Source organism: Euwallacea similis, chromosome 8 (assembly GCF_039881205.1).
Source record: "Euwallacea similis isolate ESF13 chromosome 8, ESF131.1, whole genome shotgun sequence".
Lineage (NCBI taxonomy): Eukaryota > Metazoa > Arthropoda > Insecta > Coleoptera > Curculionidae > Euwallacea > Euwallacea similis.
In genome coordinates, this window is record NC_089616.1 from 5354695 (window position 1) to 5375633 (window position 20939).

The 20939-nt window shown below is 33.1% G+C and overlaps 6 protein-coding genes across 12 annotated transcripts in view; 3 read left to right on the forward strand and 3 right to left on the reverse strand.

The window, feature by feature from the left end:
- The window catches only part of eRF1 (eukaryotic release factor 1), a 114172-nt gene extending 96286 nt beyond the window's left edge, over window positions 1-17886 (reverse strand). For 2 of the 4 annotated variants that reach the window (XM_066392436.1, XM_066392437.1), the window contains exons 1-6: window positions 17509-17885; window positions 16603-16778; window positions 15855-16324; window positions 15668-15801; window positions 15377-15593; window positions 15148-15323 (exon numbers count right to left, since the gene is read on the reverse strand). In XM_066392436.1, coding sequence (XP_066248533.1) covers window positions 15159-15323; window positions 15377-15593; window positions 15668-15801; window positions 15855-16324; window positions 16603-16778; window positions 17509-17594 — 1248 coding nt within the window. In that variant the 5' untranslated portion in view covers window positions 17595-17885 and the 3' untranslated portion in view covers window positions 15148-15158. Of the gene's footprint in view, window positions 1-14580; window positions 14828-14987; window positions 15069-15147; window positions 15324-15376; window positions 15594-15667; window positions 15802-15854; window positions 16325-16602; window positions 16779-17508 lie in introns of those variants that run through there. The other 2 variants (XM_066392434.1, XM_066392433.1) reach the window with 2 other exon arrangements.
- Window positions 278-1425, forward strand: LOC136410541 (asparagine-rich protein-like). The gene is made up of 3 exons (XM_066392732.1): window positions 278-793; window positions 846-996; window positions 1148-1425. The coding sequence occupies exons 1-3, from the start codon at window positions 278-280 to the stop codon at window positions 1423-1425; spliced, it is 945 nt and encodes a 314-aa protein (XP_066248829.1).
- LOC136410542 (uncharacterized) lies at window positions 2914-6204 on the forward strand. The gene is made up of 7 exons (XM_066392734.1): window positions 2914-2939; window positions 3374-3439; window positions 3552-4281; window positions 4598-5279; window positions 5357-5584; window positions 5660-5854; window positions 5912-6204. The coding sequence occupies exons 1-7, from the start codon at window positions 2914-2916 to the stop codon at window positions 6202-6204; spliced, it is 2220 nt and encodes a 739-aa protein (XP_066248831.1).
- Top3beta (topoisomerase 3-beta) lies at window positions 8572-13863 on the reverse strand. Its single transcript, XM_066392407.1, has 14 exons — window positions 13691-13863; window positions 13341-13457; window positions 12971-13240; window positions 12764-12901; window positions 12337-12685; window positions 12079-12279; window positions 11929-12029; window positions 10381-10604; window positions 10052-10324; window positions 9782-9999; window positions 9503-9727; window positions 9291-9446; window positions 9013-9240; window positions 8572-8806 (listed from the first exon to the last, which is right to left on the reverse strand). The coding sequence occupies exons 2-14, from the start codon at window positions 13429-13431 to the stop codon at window positions 8701-8703; spliced, it is 2580 nt and encodes an 859-aa protein (XP_066248504.1). The 5' UTR covers window positions 13432-13457; window positions 13691-13863; the 3' UTR covers window positions 8572-8700.
- A 683-nt stretch (window positions 17887-18569) lies between the features above and the next one.
- LOC136410335 (probable enoyl-CoA hydratase echA8) lies at window positions 18570-20130 on the forward strand. Its single transcript, XM_066392455.1, has 5 exons — window positions 18570-18721; window positions 18785-19029; window positions 19082-19226; window positions 19286-19435; window positions 19806-20130. Exons 1-5 carry the CDS (start codon window positions 18649-18651, stop codon window positions 20090-20092), a joined length of 900 nt encoding a protein of 299 aa, XP_066248552.1. The 5' UTR covers window positions 18570-18648; the 3' UTR covers window positions 20093-20130.
- The window catches only part of LOC136410344 (adenosine 5'-monophosphoramidase HINT1-like), a 55056-nt gene continuing 54163 nt past the window's right edge, over window positions 20047-20939 (reverse strand). For 2 of the 4 annotated variants that reach the window (XM_066392467.1, XM_066392468.1), the window contains exons 2-4: window positions 20631-20737; window positions 20350-20571; window positions 20047-20297 (exon numbers count right to left, since the gene is read on the reverse strand). In XM_066392467.1, coding sequence (XP_066248564.1) covers window positions 20136-20297; window positions 20350-20571; window positions 20631-20714 — 468 coding nt within the window. In that variant the 5' untranslated portion in view covers window positions 20715-20737 and the 3' untranslated portion in view covers window positions 20047-20135. Of the gene's footprint in view, window positions 20298-20349; window positions 20572-20630; window positions 20796-20939 lie in introns of those variants that run through there. The other 2 variants (XM_066392466.1, XM_066392465.1) reach the window with 2 other exon arrangements.

The following is a 20939-nucleotide window of genomic DNA, read 5'->3' on the forward strand; positions in this document are numbered from 1 at the left end:
TACCAAACATTGCCTACCTCTTTACTTAGAAAATTGAAATACAAAATCGATTGTGTCTTGGGTTCCAGATAAAAAGCCTGTGCTTGATGATTCCATTAAAAAAGAATTAATTGTGAATTTTAAAATTTCAGGCAATCATTATTTACTCGAAAGTTTTAAAGAACAGCTTCGTCCTTAAGTTACCTCACCGCATTGTATTTTAAGAGACATTGTAAATCTCTTAAAATATTAAGATATCAAAACAAAATTAAAATAATATTTTTTTTATATAATAAATATGATAAATAACAAGATGAAGCGTCATAACCGCAGTGCGTTTTACGCAGATTCGCGAACCGTTCTTGATGCCACTGCAAGAAGCTCCACTATTAAAATAAATGAAGAAAATAATATGCATAAAAAAGTTAAGCATTGTGAACAATGTAATCTTGAAGAAAGAAATTCAAACTGGGCTCGCCATTTAAAAACGAAACATACCGATAACTATAATAATACTGTGAAATACACTAAGTGTAATACTGACATTACCAAATCGAATTGGGCACGACATAGTAAATCTAAACAATACCTGAAAGGAAAAGCTCCAAAAGTTAAACATTGTGATAACTGTAATTATGATTACAGCATTTCAAATTTTACACGTCATCTCAAATCTCTAAGGCATAACCGTTCTTCAACTTTAAATCAAAATACGCTTAAAGAACCAAAATATAGAAAACTACATCGCTTTTTCAATTTTAGTAACACTTTATTTAAAGAGAACTCTCCCGCAAACAAAATAATCGAAAAAGAAGTACAATTAAAAGACGTTTTTTACTTTCAGAGATGATTACTTTAAAGCGCAGAAAGAAGTGTACACAATAATAGAAAATAAATACAAATATAATAAGAAAATTTTAACTTGGTTCATGGATTACAAAATAAAGCTTGATAAAATAAAAGACTTTAGAAGAAGAAATGCAAATGTGCCGTTCGATTTTGATGACGAAAATAATTGTTTGGACGAAGTCATACTTAAAATGATGGCCACTTAAAGACAAATTATTATTAACATTAAAAAAGTTGTGAAGCAAAAAACTAACTTCCAAAAAGGCGATGTAATGAATATAATAGTTTTGAATTATGACTTTTTAACATATATCTACAGGCTACCAGAAGAAACTTAATGCTGGAATGTTATTGGACTTTATAAAAAACATTTTATCATCAAATCAAAGTGTGGATATAAACATAACTAGTTTTCATATTCAAGTTGTTAATATTCCTAAAAGCCAGGAACTAAAGAAAATAAACGGATATTCAAAAATTATAAATTTAATGGAAGATAAAAGAATAAAAAGAAGTATTACACAAATTAAAAACAACAATTTATGTTGCCCAAGGGCTATAATAACAGCTCTTACTTACACAATACATACACAATGAATACTTTAGGAAGAGAATTAATCAATCGTGACGTAAGAAGTATAAGAGATGGGAGGAAATTAGTTTGATTTAACAGAAGCATTAGGCCAAAAATTAAAGGATTATAACGAAGATGTTTTTACACTAGAAGGTATTAAAAACACGGAGGAGTTGTTAGATATTCAAATCAAAATTATTTGTGCTGAAAATTTTAATATTGTAATATATTCGGGAGAAGAAAAAGAGACTAAAATTTATCTATATAAAAATGGTAATCACTTCAATGCAATTAATAGCATGTCAGGTTTCTATGCTACTTCATATTATTACAAAAAGTGCGATACACCTTACCAAAATAAGGAAAACAATTGTGAAAAAAATAAGAAAAACTACGTTTGTATAATGTGTAAAAAACTTCAACGCGATAAGTCAGACAAAAATAAAACATACTGCAAGGAATGCAACAGATATTGTTATAACGAACAATGTCTTGAAAATCACAAAAGTATTTGTCCGAAAGTTTATAAATGTTTGGAGTGTAATAAAATTCGTATCAGGGAAAAATAGCATAATTGTGGTTCAGGAAAATGCTTCAATTGTAATAAATTTTATAACAACATTGCATTGCACGCATGCTACAGGGTGATTCATTGGGAATGGGACATGGCGAAACCCGAGATAGGGGACACCAAAATATGACGATTGGACGCAACATGCCTTATATCAATGTTGCGCGTTTCAGAGTTACAGGGTGTTAAAAGTTAAAATTTTATTTTAAAATTCCTTAATAACTTTTTGTGTTTTCATAGCATCAACACTAAAATCGGTGTACTTAGGTTTTGTAAGATGCCAAATAAGGATTTTGATCTAATTTTTACGAAATGTCTAGAGGGCGCTAGTTACAACCCACCGCTTCGATATATTTGGTCATATTTTTTTATGAGTGCAACTAAGGTCAAATTTTATTCAATGTATTGAAAGAGCGTTTATTTTTACGCAAAAAAGGTATTCTTATTCAATTCCGATATCTCTCTTCGTTTACGAGATTTTTACCTATAAGCTAATTCGTGTCGTGCCATTTCAAATCCTCAAAAAGGGAGGTGGCTTTTTTTTTTCTCTCCAAGTACGCCAACATTTAAACAATGTTTTTCCACATCGATGGATCGGTCGTGGAAGTGAATTTCCGTGGCCTGCGAGAAGTCCAGACCTCAACCCATTGGACTTCTCAATATGGTCAAGTATGAAAGCAATTGTATACAAAGGGACAATTAATACTCGCGAAGAATTATGCCAAAAAATTCAACAAGCAGCTGATGAAATTAAGAAGAACGTCAATATGCAATTTAGAATAAAAAGATCTTTGAGAAAAAGGTTAGTAAAGTGCATTGAGGTGGAAGGTCGTCATTTTGAACATTTGCTTAAATAAAACTTATTTTTCATTTGTTAATGGCTTTTCATTTGTTTAATGCGGCAAAATATTTATTTGAAAATTAATAAAACCGAGTTGAAATGGAAGGACACGAATTAGCTTATAGGTAAAAATCTCGTAAACGAAGAGAGATATCGGAATTGAATAAGAATACCTTTTTTGCGTAAAAATAAACGCTCTTTCAATACATTGAATAAAATTTGACCTTAGTTGCACTCATAAAAAAATATGACCAAATATATCGAAGCGGTGGGTTGTAACTAGCGCCCTCTAGACATTTCGTAAAAATTAGATCAAAATCCTTATTTGGCATCTTACAAAACCTAAGTACACCGATTTTAGTGTTGATGCTATGAAAACACAAAAAGTTATTAAGGAATTTTAAAATAAAATTTTAACTTTTAACACCCTGTAACTCTGAAACGCGCAACATTGATATAAGGCATGTTGCGTCCAATCGTCATATTTTGGTGTCCCCTATCTCGGGTTTCGCCATGTCCCATTCCCAATGAATCACCCTGTATACGCATGCATATGCAGCAAAAAATGCAAAAGGGTGGTATTTGTAAACAACCTTGTATTTGTAATGGAGAAGCTGACAAAAACGTAAGTCTTGTACTTATACGGAAAAATACATATGGTTTAAATACGAAGCTCAACAAGAAACGGGCGTCCATGAAACCAATTGCGTAATTGCACATTATTTAAATGGCCCTAGGCACACTTTTAAAACAAATAAAGAATTTTGTACTTGGCTCATTTCTAAAAAGCATGCAGGTTATACAGCTATTGCACACAACACTAAAGCTTATGATTCACAACTCATATTACAATTTTGCGTTGAGAATTCTTTAAAGCCTTATACAATTTATAATGAAACTAAAATAATGATGCTCGAAGTAGGTCCAAAAATTAAAATTATTAACAGTCATAATTTTGTTGTTTCTGCCCTTTCTGATTTTCCGAAAACTTTTGCTCTTACCGAATGGAAAAAAGGATACTTTCCTCATTTCTTCAATGTTAAAAAAAATCAAAACTACATCGGTTCAATTCCTGATGCTAAATGTTATGGTCCTAATACAATGAAAAAAGAAACTAGGAAAAAATTTCTAGAATGGCATACTGATCGGGTGAAAGAAAATTATGTGTTTGACTTTCAAAAAGAGTTAGTAGAGTATTGTAATTCTGATGTAGATATTTTACGGAGAGGTTGTTTAGAATTGCGAAAACAATTTTTAGAAATAGCAAACATCGATCTATTTCAGTATATCACGATAGCAGCAGCATGTATGGCAATCTATAGGTCTAACTATCTACAAGAAAATATGTTGGGACCGTTACTGAGCGTGGATCTCGCGCTCTCTCGTTCACGGTACACTCGCCACTCGGACGCTCTCTCTCTCTACCACCGTCTAGACCTTCATGTGTTCTCCGGCGAAGTCTGGAACGTACCTTTCTAGAAGGACTGCGGAGAGACATAAAAGGTCGTCGTGACGCGGCACAGGGGGAGTTTTACCTAGTATCGTGCATCGAGACAAAGCATAGTAAAAGACAGTTCTAGTGCAGTGTAGTGTTGTTTAGTAGTTAGTGTATAGACCTAGTATAATCTGTGTGTTTAATAAATATCCTCTATATATATACACATATATATATCCATACGGCTCCCAGTACCCAACAAAATACAATATCTGTTATTAAAGTCACCAAAAAAGAAGTTTTCAATAAGGGATACATTACTTGGCTCAATACTTTAAAAATATATAGCACGCATTAAATGGAGGTGAAGTTATTATTTGTGGAGCAAAAGTCGATGGGTTTAATGAGACCACAAATACTGTTTATCACTATCATGGATGCTTTTGGCACGGCTGTACAAAATGTTATCAAGAAGATACTGTCAATACAGTAAATAAAGAAACCATGGGTGATTTTTATAAAAAAACGAAAGAAAGAAACAAGCAAATCACAGATGCGAGTTATAAACTTGTACAAATGTGGGAATGTAAATGGATAAAGTCAAAAGACTATAAAAATACTTTAAATGAAACACTTCACATGGTAGAACTTTTAAATCCACGCGATGCATTTTATGGCGGAAGAACTAATGCTTGTAAATTAAAAATTAAAGCAAAAATGTTAAGGTACATAGATGTTTGCAGTCTGTATCCTTCCGTTCAATACTTTGATTATTATCCTGTAGCTCATTCTATAAAAATATTCAAACCAAAATCATTCGAAAAATGTTGGTACGGCTTTATTAAATGCCAAATTTTGCCCCCAAGAAAACTATATCATCCGGTGCTGTCTATAAAAGAGGAAAAATTGATATTTACTTTGTGTTCGCAATTTTTCAAGGAGAAGTGTGAAAAATGTTGCCATAGTGAAGATGAACGTTCTCTTATTGGCACATGGACAACAGATGAAGTAAACAAACCAATAGAAAAGGGTTATAAAATTTTGGAAATATATGAGGTTTGGCATTTTAAAAAGAAAGTAATAATCTTTTTAAAAAATACGTTAAAGATTTCATAAAAATTAAACTGGAAACGAGCTCTTGGAAAGATAATTATAAATTCGTAGAAGATTATATATCAGCTGCAAAGAAGCATTTAGATTTAGATTTAGTTAAAGAAAATATTATTCCAAATCCAGGAAAAAGAGCTGTTGAAAAAATTTGTTTAAATTCTCTTTGGGGAAAATTGGGACAAAGGCAAAATGCATCTAAAAGAAAATATATTATTGACGCTAAACGTTAGTATGAAATTTTATTAGATAATAAGCTTGAAGTAAGTAATACTAACTTCATAAATGATGTCATGATTCAAGTAATTTACAAGTATAAAAATATGTTTGTTGAAAACAGCTTAACAACTAATGTAGCAGCATTTACAACATCTAATGTCAGACTTAGGTTGTATGATATGTTAGATCAATTGGGTGAAGCAGTGGTATATTATGATATAGATAGTATAATTTATATTGATGATGGCACTAACACTGTTAAAACAGGTTGTATGCTTGGTGAGTAGACTGCCGAGTTTGGCAAAGATGATTATGGTAATGATTGGGTAAGCACAGGATCAAAAAGTTATGCCTATGATACAAAATTGAAAAAGGGAGTGATGAAAATTAAAGGATTTACTTTAAATTATGAAAATTCTCAAAAATTAAATCATAAAACCATGGAACAAATTTTGGATAAAGAAATTGACAAAATAAAACGAAACTATAACATGATAACTAAAGATGTTAAAAATAAAAGACTGGTTAATAAAAATATAACGAAAGAATTTACATTTGATTATGATAAAAGAATGATATTGAACGAAGAAGACGGAATAATAGATACTTTACCTTGGGGCTATTGTTGAGTTAAATTAAATATAAAAAATATTTTGTAAAAATAAATAAAATAAAACAATACAATTAATAATGGACTGTAAACATTTAAACCGGATAGGTCGTGCTCAAATACGAGGGCAAAGTGCCCTAGGATGCAAAGCACCAGATGCCAAAGGCATCCGAAGGAAGCTTAAAGCTTCCGTTTCCGTATCACCTAGTTTAGATTCATTAATGGGTGCAATGCTATACAGCAGTATGACGGAACAAGAACTTGCTAGAGAATATTTAAGCTACGACATGATATCACACAATGAAATTATTAGAATCAATAAAATTGGGGTATTAAATTTTAATTGTTTGAACAAACAGGCAATGGGAAAAATTCGATATAACACATTTCGTGAACAAAGTCCTGAATTGTTTTCTTCATACACAAATCCGATACATGAATATGAAGATGACGAACAAATATCACCAACAATAATAGTTAGAAGAAACAAAAAATACCGAACTGATCAACGATTATGGTTTCCGTTATCTGATATAGCTCCGGATATAATGATTAAACAAGGCAGAACGGGTAAGATGCTTTTGCCCATTGAATTGTTTATAAACAAAAAGATAAATGGGTTTTATCTTTATTAAATTTGGCTACGATACCCAGACAACTTGAATTACTTGAGCTTGGAACCATGTACAGCACACGCTTATAATTCTTAAAGTACTTTGCTACTTTTTTAAAAGTAATAAAATACTTTTAAAAAATTCTAAAACTTTAAGTTTTATTTTTAAGCTAATGAATAATTTATTTGACCATCCATGGATGACCTTTAACTTACGCAATCTTATTTTTACAGCGTTACTATGACTCAGTGTTTCGCTGTATTTTCTTAATTGATTATAATACCTTCCTCCCTGCATTTTTCTAGACTTGAGACTAGCATTGGTTACATTAAAAGGTATTAAATATACGGGTGCAAAGCGCCCTAATAGGACTCTTCGAGTCCGTATACCTATCAAAATAATTAAAAAATATTTGTAAACTTAGTCACTTGATTCTATACTTTGCATATTTTCCAAATTACTAATATTTAAACTTACATTATCTAATTCTTGTTTTGATACTTGTAACTTTTTCATTTGCTCTTTAATTTGAATTTTAGTTTTTTTAACACTGTCTTTAGTTTCCGTTGTTTTATTTGCAGCTGTGCAATTTTTAAACCAATCGAAATGTTTTCACTTTCATGAGAAATGGAATCTAAAAATATCGATATATGTTCGCTGCTATTACTCATTTTGTTGTATTATTTACCAATGCAAAAACTATAATGAAGTAACACTTTTAATGCAACCAAACCAAGCCGTACATAAAAATAAAAGACCGAATAAAGCCGAGACAGCTAAAAGGGACACTTTTTCTATCCCTGCCATTTAAAATACATTGTGCAAGTGGTGATCAAAGTTCACATCGGTGGACAACATTTTGTGTGTTTAAAACAATTTAAAAAGCACGTAAACGATGGTACACGAAGCAAAACTGTCCCGGCACCCAAGGTCGAATTGAGTTTGCAAAATAAAATTAGTTTTGAAATTTTCGATTTCAATTGCGAATCGTGGAATAAAACCGGAACGTTTTTTCTCGTGCATTTTTGGTTCTGCATAGGTTCGCGCTTAGCACGCACTGTTACACTTGGTTACATTCAGTTACTTACATTGGAGTAACAATTTTCTAACAAAAGATGCACCTAAACGTCTTCCTCCAACTCGTCATATGTTGTGCAAAGTAACTTTTTTGGGGAAATAAAAAAAAAATCAGAATAAATTTCTTTAATTTTCCCCAGGTAGGTACCTGGGGATTTGAGAGGGTTTTTGATGTCTTTGCTTAAAACTTTTTCCAATGATTTGGGTAAGATGAAAAGATTAATGCGGTGGGTTTTTGACAGTGATTGGGGCTAGGTAGATACCTACGGATAAAAGGGAATATGGGTAGGAATAGGTGCCAAATGGGGTATTTTGGGGTGTGGAATATAACAGCCCACTTAGTAGTCCCCTGTTGCTAGACCTTTCTATGCATAAGAGACACTTTTATCATTTTAATAATGCTGAAATAAATGTCTTAAATGCCCCCACATTTCCCTACAAAATAAAATCGGTCAATGAAAAAGCTCTGAGTATATATTACGCTTTATCGGTTCCTATAGCATTGTGTCAACTTTGTAACCTTATGGCTGAAACGTCTTCGCTTTTATCAAATATCTCAGATATTCGTATCTAAAAATAAAGCACATCGGACTGTTAATAGTTTATGTATTTATTAATAGAAACGTTATTTTTATAATAAATACAGCTTTCGTAAATCAAAATACCCTACTTGACATTATACAGAGAGATCCGAAAAGTTCAGCGTAAAACGCCAGTTTTGGAGCTCTGTATATATATTCGATTTGCTATTGACAGTATGTATTTGTAAAATAAATTATATAGATTCGGCTTATGTTTTTCTTGTTACTGTTTAAAAATTAACGTTAAACAAAATAAGCTGCCAGTTGGGCCATTTTATCCTTGGGTTTTCCCCTACCTCTTCCACCCCCGGCGCCCCGCCCCCCTCTACCGCCGGCGGCCTTACCTCCCCTGAAAAAACATTTATCAAATATGTATTCATAACTATGTTTTAATTATTGACAGCAACCAAATGGCCACGAGTGCTTCAAACGCTCTGAAGAAGAAAAAAAATTGACACTGCTAAATGGCGACGGATCATTTTGTCACATAGCCGAGATTATTTAAGTGACATTCCTAGAGTTAAAAAAAAATGCTGAAATAGAAAAAGAACGTACCGGAATGGTCGAGGAGGCCTGCTCACAACCGCCATTTTAGGTCTATCGACCAGCTTACTAAATTCCACGCTACAAAAAACACATCCCTTCATTTCAGTGGCTCGATTGGGTAATTTCGATTTTTCGCTTCTGTATTCGACGTTCACAAGCTGCGCTCCGCAATCACAGTTTTCCTCAAAGATACTGATTTTTTGGGCATCTTCGAATAAATTAATTATCGTATCACATCTAAAAAATTTTATCAGTAAAGGAACTAAATTTTAAGTACTTATGCATACCTGTTACAACCTAGCTTCCATTTGGGTCCAGAAGAGGGGTCCAAAACTAATATTCCATATTCGCATTCAGCACAATTAATTACTCCGTTCGTATTGAGACTGTAAGCACAAGTTGGATGAGTACACGAATTACATCCATTTCCCTTCTTCATATCTCTAAATTACCGTTAATTAAGACTGAATCAAAATAATGTATTTTAAATCTTATTTACTTAAATGGAGGATTGTTGTAGCAATAGGGACAGAAAACGAAGCTTCTTCCTTTATTGCCCGTTGTCCAGCATAACAACTCAAAGTCATCCAAAGGGCATTTCAGTTCCCTGAATAACTTTACAGTGCCATTTTGAGGTAAATTGTAAGTTTCGTCGCAATGCGGACAATGCAATCTTGTTGGTTTAGCCTGGATGTATTTCAGGTACCTTCTGCATTTTCCACACCTAAAAGTACTCTTTAGCTAACTGTACTTAGTGTGTAATTTTTTAAAATAATACCTAGAATGGGCCTTGCCTGAGGCGCTAAGAGGCGAAAATGAAACTTCAAAGAGCTGATCCATTCCGTCGATATTTTTAACAAAGAATTGAAATTTTAATTTGAAAACGTCCATTGTGTGCTTTAACACCGCATTAAAGTTGGCTTTTCCTGCAGCTATAAGATTCAGTTGTTCCTCAACTGCTGATCGCATAGTAGGTAAAACCAGTTCTGCATCAATCTGGAACCTCACATTATCATTCTTTCTAATGAAATTTTAAGATTTCGATAACCTTCTGATAACCGTGTACTAAAACGATGCCTAAAGTTGTGGGCTTTAATTTTCTGCCAGGGGTAACAGTAACATAATTCCTTTGTGATATATTATTAATATGAACGGGAATAGACGCGTCAGTGCCAATTCCATGTTTCTCCATCAATGTTATAAGCTCCGCTTCAGTTAAATAGTCCGGAGGAGCCGTTTGATGCTCAGTTAAACGGGCATTTTGGATTGGTACTAAATCATTTTCAGAGAAGTTCGGAACAATTTCGTTTTTACCAAATGCCTAAGAGGTAAAAATGAAGACATACAATCGGCGAGTTTCTGAGTAAAATAACTTACTTGCCAAGTCATGATTTCGATATATCCAGGGTCAATTAAAGTTTTCCCAGTAATGTAAAATACTTCCTTGTTGATAATTATTTTTATTACAGTACTCAAAAATCTGCAATCTCTGGCTAAAGTACCAATAAAGTGTCGTGTTATGTAATCGTATAGTTTCCAGGCGTCACCGTCTAGATCGTTTCTAGTGGCAGTTTTCATTGGAGTTATAGGTGGATGGTCACCTAAAGATGTTAGATTTTTTCCTTAAATAATCGCGCCAAAACACTATACAGGGTGGCTGCTAATAATCCCGATGGGAACCGCCATTAGACGGTTTAGGAAAACTATGAATAGCAAAGTTACGAAAATTATAGGATGACTTCATCTAAAATATTTTCAGTGACGTCACACTTCCGGTTATACTGGAAGTTAATACTTGTTTGCTTATTTGAAATGGAACATTCGATATATTATTGCACTTTTGAATTCTATGTTTAATTTAAATACAAGTTTATTAATACTAGCTATTTTGCTTAGCTATCTTAGAATTAATAGTTTTCAAGATATATGCAATTGAATATTGAAAGTAACAAGTGCAGATACCTACAGAATTGCAAATTGTTAACGAACGAAAAGATATTTTATATACGTATACGAAGAAACGATGAAAAAGTTATGCAAAGAGTACATTTTAATTTTCTTCGAAGTATAAATTTTTGTATACGTGCAAATGGTAGACACTTGAACAGTTTTTATGATATTTTTATTTCTTTGCATTCATGTTTTTGTAATTAAAGTTTCTTGTAAAACTACTGCGAATTATTAAAAGTCTTATCAAGAGTATCTTTTTTATAGTAAATAAATTGTTTAATCTAAAATCTTACACCTAAATTACTCAAATGCATTTATCTTGTAAACCGTTCCTCTTAGCAACATCAACAAGGTATACCTTTTTTACTTAGAAACTAAATACACTACTGCATTCAAAAATCATTTATACCAGGAGGCAAAAAACTTCAATCAATTAAATATATGCTGTGGACCGTAAGTGGCGCCCTCTACCAGATAAGTGCAATTGGTCAGCAGATATGAATTCAGCGTTTTGAAAAACTCCTCTACACTAACTTCCACGTTTTTATGTTGTACAGTATGGAAAATATGATAAAGAATTGATTTTTAATTTTCAACTTTGACGCCCTCTACCGCTGTTATTATCAACTTTTGGACTAGACTAAATATGACTAAATTCTCTTGTTTTGATCTGAAGAATCTGTGGTAAAGTGTTGTAAAAACTTTTACAGACATCCTATATAGGGTGTTCCATTTTAAATAAGCAACCAAGTATCGACTTCCAGTACAACTGAAAGTGTGATGTCATTGAAAATATTTTAGATGATGTCGTCTCATGACTTACCAAACTACTAAACTTTTGTAACTTTGTTATTCATATTTTTACCGAAATGTCTAATGGTAGTTCTCAGTGGGACACTCTGTATGTATACTTTTCTTTAATTGTCGAATACATCACACTGTTATGAAAAATGACTACATAAAACTATATTCTACCTGCATCATGACCAGATTTTGGTCTGTTAATGCCTTGATCTAAAATCGCTTTAACTTCCTTGCTCCACTCTGGATTATTCGCCTGTTGTTTTAAGGTACCCCTACAATGCCGTGACTCTCAATCAATAAAACTATGCGTGACAAACTTACGACAAATCGAAATTTTCCGGATATTTTGTGGTTTCAGTACGAGGATAACTGATGTATCCCTGTATATACAATTTTTCTGCTATTTGCATCGCGTGTTGAGGGCCCATTCCCAACCCTGAGCTGGCAACTCTCATTAATTCTACAGTATTCAAAGCTATAGGTCGAGGTTTAGATTTCTCTTTTGATACAACACTCACAACCCTAAAAGTAACTTAGTTTTGCTTATATTTTCAGAAGTCACCAATGACATATACATGCCTCCCCTGTTTCTCCTGCTTGATTAAACCCAAAAACATATTCGCAACATCTTTATCGAAGCTCCGAACCCTTTCCCATTCTAAAGGAACATCCTGATTATCCTTTGCCACTGCAGAAACTTGAACCACCCAGTAAGTTTCAGGTTTAAAAGACTGAATTTCATCATGTCTCTGTACGCAAAAACCAAGAGTGGGTGTTTGACAGGGCCCGTAAGAAATGAGAGTGGCGTCTAAATCGCCGTATTTCCCTTGGAAGAATTTAGTTTGAAAACGGGTGAAAGCGCAACCGATGCGAAGATCCAGTTCTTGACGTGCGTCTACACTTTTGGCTTCATTTTCATTTGGTTGGGCTAAAATTTGGACAAGACTTTGGTACATCACAGCAAAAGCAACAAAAATCGTATTTAAAAAAATACATAACTACTTACTAAGATTCTTAAAAGCTGCCTTAATGTCTTTTTCAGTAATAGCTGAGAACTTTGCCCTATATGTTACACTGTCTGAGTATACATTTCCATTCATACTCTTGGCAACGGAAGCCATCACTTCAAAACATATATTTTCACCTAATAAAATAAAATAACAATGAAATTGAAAGGCTTCACAGTTAAATTCATTTTTTTTATCCTGCTTACCTTCTTTGTCACAGTCAAGCCAAAGAACCAAATTTTCACAACCTTCGCTTTCTTTGGCTAGAAATGCTGGCATTTTTAACTTGGGTGTTGTTTCTTTTTTCTCAATGGGACAGGAGAAGAGCTCTACTGGATCTACTCGGTCCCAATTATTATATTTACTAATAAAATCAACTCCAAGTACATGACCACAGACCGATGTCATTTTGAAATTTGCAGGGGAGCCCATAAAATAATCCTTCCATTCATGTACTGAACAGGCTCCATTAAAACCTGAGTATGTGAAATTTAAAAAATCCAAGAATAACAATTATGTATGTTTATTCCAGTTTCAAACAAGAATATTAAAATAATTTGATCTAAGATTTCATACCCTTTCTTGATGAGTGTTTGCCATTGCTTAAAATATTTGCTAATGAAGCTGCAAGAGAAGGCTTCTCAGCAACCATTAATACATTCTTCATTTTGGAATATTTACAAGAACGAAAATCTAAAACAATAAGGAAAAATTGTTTCTTATAGCTTGGATTTTAGATTTTATGAAGATATAAAAAGACCACTTGCAATTTTGTGTTAGTGACTTGGAATTTGAAAATTTGCAAGTGAATAATTTTTATGGTGAGTACCCAATACCTACGCTATTTCTGTTATGTAAATTAACTATACTAAAACGAATGTAAATTCTATATACAAAGTGCTGTTCTGCTTAATGCAGTAACCCACCTCTCTCTCAATATCAGACTCTTTAGAAATGATCTACAAGTCCTCTTTTATAATCTGTCAGCTTAATTTTAAGAATTCATGGAACGACCATTTGAAATTTTTAGAATTAATACAAAATAACTAAGTTTTTTACCGAATTTTACTAATTATCCAAATATAAACGAAAATAAAAATTACTTTAAAACGATCTCATAATGTAACATAACCAAAGATTTTGTTTGTGTAGGTTACATATATTTGGTAGACGTGAAGCCAGAATTGGCAACAGTACTGTGTTCCATTACATTTATTCGCCTGTGAGAAGCAAAAACGTGTAAATTCGTATAAATTTATTACTAAATAAATTACTTAATACGATGAGTCTGAGATAAAAACAGTGAAAGTCCTTATAGGGTGAAAACAAAGTAGTCAATGCAAAAAATAGTTTTAACTTATTTTATTATGTCAAATTTTAAGGGAAATAGTGCCGATAGTCCAAATTTATAATCAGTACAAAACGCTGCGGAAAAACGAGAGAAATAATCAGCTTTTCTAAACCAATTCAAATTTACCAAACTACGATCACCATCACACTGCAAACTGAAATTTGGAGCAGGTGAACCGATAACCATAAGAGCAAATCACGCGAAAGACCAACGAAGCACGGTACTATTTGCTAGCAAAATCAATCAATGACATTACATTATTATCAATCTTCTCTAACTCCTCATTGTCCTGTGCTATAAACATATTTTTCGAGGTCCATCGCATGGCACCTCCACCATTTCTCCGCAGTTTAGACTATAAATAGGTGCAATTAAGACTACGGCTACATATATTACGCGCGTTGTTGTTTGTACAATATATAACAAAAAATATATTAAAGTTAACACTGGATCAGAAAAAACAAATTTTTATAATAAGTCAAAGTATCTAATTTATTGTGGATACAAGGGAACTTAAACGAAAAAAAATATATATAAGAGAGTGAAAGTTTGAATAGTGAACAATCACTACAATAAACGGAATCGCGTACTGTTGAGGGCACCTTTTATAAAACTTTTAGTGTGAAAATTTAATAGTCGTCTAAATCAAATTCTTCGCAATCCAATTCTTCCAATTGAAGACTCTGGAAATCCACTTTGTATCGTAATAAACCTAAAAAAGACATATCTCGATAAAAATAAAGTAATGATAAAATATCTCTTAATGTATCGAACACCAATTTAGTAAAGTTAATTAACACATTAAATCAAAAAATACCTGATAGCATTATCTACATACATGCGATGAAGGGATACCTTCACACAATACAAACCTTAATAATCATCCAAATCAAAGTCGTCTAGAGGCTCCTCAGCCTGAAGCGACTGAAAGTCAACTTTATAGCGAAGAATGCCTTAACATCCCACAAGCAGCATAAACAATATGTTTAATATTAAATAGGAGTTAACTGAATTAGTAGTGTCATTCAAAACAAATTCTAAAATTACACTAGACACTGACCTCCAATACCACCAAATCCTCTGACGAACTGAGAACCCTCCTGAGATTTATCAGTAATTATTTCTAGGGTGGCTCCAAAGTTTTTATAGTTGTTCGCCAGCCATTCGAGCAGCGGTTGACACTCTACGAGCTCCAATTCGACCCCGCTCTAAAACACCATTCAGTCAGTAGTGTCACAACTAAGACAAAACCAACACTCACCTCTTTATCCGTAAAGTGGCTCTTGTCTTTTTCCTGTTCGGGAGTCAAATGCAGGACCGTCTCAGTCCCCGTCGTATGGTTCTTGAGAACATATCTTTGAATATCGAGATTTTCCCAACAGATTAAAGTTTCAACAGCACCCAATTCGAGACCCCGTAAAGTGTCCTCCACTCCAAAGCAGTACTTTCCAGTGTCTTGACTAATTTCATCAAAATATCTTCAAATTGAAAATTAGTTAAAGGATGAAAAAGATTTATACAGAGCACAATCAGTGGTAATAATGTATTATACCTTCCAATTAGTTTTTTCTCCTGAATAAATTTAACATTTTGTAAGGATTCTGCTGCTAGTTCTATGGCCTGATTAAATCCGTTCTCACCCCCATAAGAAACATCAACTAATTTGATTACTTTAGCTTGTAATCTCTGCAAAAAAATCAGCTTTAACGAAATTTATTTCCCGGGACAATTACACTTACAGGATCAAACATATCAGATTGACTAAGTTCAGTCTTGAAATCGGCACTACCGGCCAGAATCAATCCGGCGATATTCGGCTTATCGTTGGTGATGAAGAGCTGAGTCGCCACCTCCGCTACTTTTCTCACGTAATTGTGTCGCTTTTCCATACGCAAACGGGCGAAACGCAATGCCGATTGACCACCTCTACCATGCTTTTTCGGCAAATCGACAGTGAATTTATGCAACACCTCCCTGGTATTCCCTTGCAGTGTCCCAAACAAAGCTCCATTACCATCCATTACAATGAATCCGAACTTGTTGTCGTCTGCCAATAGGGCAGTGAGAGCCTCTGTGTGGAACTTATTGTCACACAAGTAGAGAGAGGTGTTTATTGGTTTGAATGGCTCAAAATCAATGTTAACTTTCTTTTCTTTGCCTTCATCAGTCACTATGGTACCACAGTAAATTACCAAACCATTGGGGGGCACTAAAAATACATGGTGATCAGTTGTGAAAGCACGGAGATAAGCTTTTATGGCCGAATTTGTACTATAATCTTCTCAATCAAAACATGAATTCATATAAAGGAATATTTATTTTAAGAAACTTTTTGGCAATGCCATTTATGGTATATTAAGAGTAGTCAAAAAAGACAACTTTTCCCATTTTGCAGATTTTTTTACCTTTTCCGTTATACCTTATGGTTTAGTGTCGAGCTACAAATCTTGCCATAAAAGTCAACCACAACGCCTGAAAGAAACAAACCTTTAGTGTACAATTTCAGTCTATGTTGAACAGACGTAATTGCACCTAACACTGAAAGTCTGTTAACTCGAGATTTAATGTTGGATGCTGTTCCAAATTCATCAGCAAGCATTTTGCTGACCCTAGATATTTGATCCTTTGGGGGTATTATAAGGGAAATCATACTGGTTCCATTTCTGAAATAAATAGAAAAATTGGCTAATATGTTTACTTTCATTTTAAACCTTAAATAGACATGGAAAAACCTGTAAAAGTTCACAGAAATTGAAGACCATGATTTATTAATTAGATTCAGAGTTGTTTTTCACTCAATTCATATGACCATTTATCCTCACTGAATTGATAAAAATTGTTACACTATGAAAACACACAAAGAGAAAACATAAAAAATTTTGATGTTTAATGATCTGGAAATATAGGTACTTAGGCAAATTAGGAAAATGAAAATCATTTCAAATTTATTGATTTGAATTAATCTACTGACATTATGAGATCAACCATTGCTCTGTTGAATTTATACTGATGAACTTGGAGTCATTCTGAGAGCAGGATGATTAAAATTGAAAATTTAGATTGTAAGATGATCAATTGAAATTTTTAATTTGAATGTATGAACTATTAGTAGAACGACCACAGGTTACTCCGAGATTGTAAATTTTATATAAATTTACAAGAAAATTTTATCAGTAGGTGAAAGTGGCAATGGTACTATTCTTGGTGCTATTGGATTATTGATACAAAGTTTGATGCTTTATTATGTGAAATATTAGAGAAGAATTGTCAAGAAAATCTTTCCCGTTTTGACAAATGTACAAAAATAAAACGTGTTTGACAAAAAGGCAGTTCAGCAATGAATCATTCCTCAGACCAGCAATATGGTACCATGCCACATCACAGCCTACTTACCCCCTTGCCAATTCCAAACTTTTGATTAGTTTCTTGATCTTCCATATCTCTACGTTGCGATCTGCCGACGTCTCCTCACCAGACATCTTTCTTTATGGAAAATTTATTCAAAAAAAGGTGTGATTGCAATGCCGATGACCCTTTTCCTGAAGCACTTCTCACTGGTTCGACGGCACATTAACTAGTTTTAACTGGAATTTTGCAGGTTGTTTGGAAAATGCACTGCTGGTGAATGATTTTTCACGTGAGCTGAGAACAAATAATTTTTTTTATCAATTATCATTTGGTTTTTAAACTGGAACAGAGTCGAAAACCAACAAGGGGAAATCGAAGGCGAAAGGAAAGCGTGCTCACCCCAAAAAATTTCCTTCAAAAAACTATTTTTTGACGTTTATATATATTTTATTTATTTGTTGACACATTGGTAGCCTTGTCTTTGGAAGTTTTTTAAAATTTAGCAATGGAATATTATTTTTGAATTAAAAAATAAAGTAAATTCCCATAAGTGAAACTGTAAAAAATATTTTAGAACTATTATGTGATAAATAGAATCTTAAATTTAAACTATTTAAGGAAATTAAGAAAAATATGCAAACCGTTAAGTTGGTAGACTTGGAAAGCAAGTGTCATAAGTGTTAACAATGTAAATAATTTGAATACAAAGATTAGCAAATACGATACTAACATACTTCGCTCGATTAGAATCCTAATATAATAACTAATCTAATATTACTTTGAAGTATGAGAGGGGTTTTACCTAGATATATAGAATCATTATTATTCCTAGAGAGTACGTCTAATGAATAGAAACAATTTAGAAGAACCATAATCAAGAAACAAACACAGCAAATCAGAGAAACTGTATTGAAGTAGTACTGCCTTTACTCGTGTAAAATTTTCTTTGCAGTCGTTACAGTCGTATTAAAAAGTTTGAATGATTAATAAGAAATATGCTACGTCCCTACGAATCACTCGAACGATTAAACTGAATTGTTACACCTCGTGACGTCTCACCAATAATTGTCAAATTAACCAAAATTGACATTCACATTTATTTACTTTTGAAATTATTTAAAATTCATATGAAAAATTACCAATTTAATTCACAGAAACAAAAACCTAAACTATGCCTCTTGTATAATGTTTTTTAAACAATTATTAAAAACTTTCACATTGACCAAAAATATGTCGACCATTGCGATAAATGAGACCAGTAAGTCCACAGTTCACGGTTCAGCGCGTATTTTGCTCCCAATAATTATCAAATAATTCTAAGGTGTCTTGGTGGATAAAATTGGAAAGATAACAACGATAGGAATCAATAGGCCAGAGAAACGCAATTGTGTAGACAGCACCACTGCTAAATTACTGAAACGGGCCATATTAAACTTTGAAGAAGATGACAGCAGTCTCACTGCAGTGTTGTATGGAATTGGTGGTAACTTTTGTTCGGGATACGATCTGCAGGAAATTGCTGATGTTGGTGACTCGCATTGTCGCTCCTATTCAGAGTTTTCTATTGTATGATTTACATGACTGTGTTTATAATTTATAAAACAAAATTTTTCTCCAGTTACCATTAAAAAAAATGATCAGAAAACCAATGGTAGCTTCTCTTAGTGGGTATACAGTTGCTGGTGGTCTAGAACTAGCACTTCTGTGTGATTTACGAGTGATGGAAGAAACAGCTGTGTTAGGATTATATGAAAGGAGATTCGGTAGTAACTATCAATGCTTACCAATCAAAGATATAATAGATTCGTTAGTCACATTGTAGGCATTCCTATTAGTGATGGTGCCACAGTCAGATTACCAGCTTTAATAGGCCTCTCTCGAGCTTTAGATTTAATTTTAACTGGCAAATCTTTAACTGCAAAAGAGGCATTCGAGTGGGGCTTAGCCAACAGAATTGTTGCTTGTGGGACAGGTAAGATGGTTTATTATGTGAATTAGATGAAAATCTTGGTAACTTTACTAATATTATAGAATAATATTCATTAAAGTGTTGAGATGAACACTATTGGCTCAGTTTAGAGTTTCCAATGAAATTATTTTCCAAGTAAAGTCGCCAGTGCATTGACATAATACAGTTTTTAAAAATGAACATAATTTATGAAAATTCACCAATTTCATGGGAGTAATATTTTGAATTGGTGGCCTTCATATTATGTAAATTTAAAGTTTAGGTCTGATTGTATGACTCTGTTAAATGTATTCACGCTATTATTCCAATTCTTCTATTTGATCAAGCTATGCATAATGCTATTCAATTTGCCTCTAAAGTGCTTTATTTTCAGGATTAGGGCAAGCATTACAGCTGGCAACATGTTTAGAAAAATTCCCTCAAGATTGCCTAATCTCAGACAGAGATTCTGCTTATAATGCGGCTTATACTCAAGTTTATGAGGAACTTTTAAAATATGAAAAACAGAATGCTAATAGTGTTAAATTAAAAAGTATTGTTGAGGGTGCTAAAAAATTTTTAAGTGGCATTGGAAGGCATGGAAAAAGTTACAATTTGAAGGAGAAGGATTGTAATGATTGGGAAAAAGAATTTAATGAATTTGTCAAGAGTAAATTATAAATAAACATAATAAAAATCTCTGTTTAGATATATAATAATTAACTTATCCTGGAGGCCAATTCATTTGTCGCCCACCCAATATATGCAAATGTAAATGATAAATTGATTGACAACCATCTCTACCATTATTAATAACTAGGCGATAGCCATTTGGCAGCCTATTTTGAGCTAATTTTTTTGCCACTAGCAGAAGGTGACCCAATTGCTGGAATTTGAATTTCTTTTCTTCGAAACTTCCATACCTAGAAAGTACTTACAAGTTCGTCGCTGTCCTCGCATTTATCCAACATGGGTATTCTCGTCTTGGGTATAACAAGGAAGTGAACAGGTGCCTGTGGGGCCACATCATTGAAGGCTAGACATTGTTCATCTTCATAGATAATATCTGCTGGAATCTTTTTTGCAATGATTTTGTCAAAAATCGTCTCTGTATTTTTCTCATATTTTATCTTGGAGGCTTTCTCTACTTCGCTACTCATCTATGTATGGTCTTGCTTAAAAGAAGTGATAAAACTTTCTCAAATGTTTTATTTCTTACCTTTTGTGTTACAGTGCCAGGTCTAACTAATAGAAAGTGATTTTTTAAGACAAGTGGTGGTAGCTTTCTTAAAACGAAAGTCATTATTATTTTCGTTAACAAAAAAAAGTTCTATTAACAAACTTTATCATTCATAATTGGAAAAAGATGTAAATAGAATTTATTTTATTTTTTCGCTCTAGCAGCTCTATACCTATCTCTTTTTACTTGGTTCTATTAAACAAAGATGCAAAGTATTCTATGCTTTAGGCGCTTTGTTTTGTTTTAACGACATAGAGCATTTAGAATGAAACGAGTACCTTGTGCAGT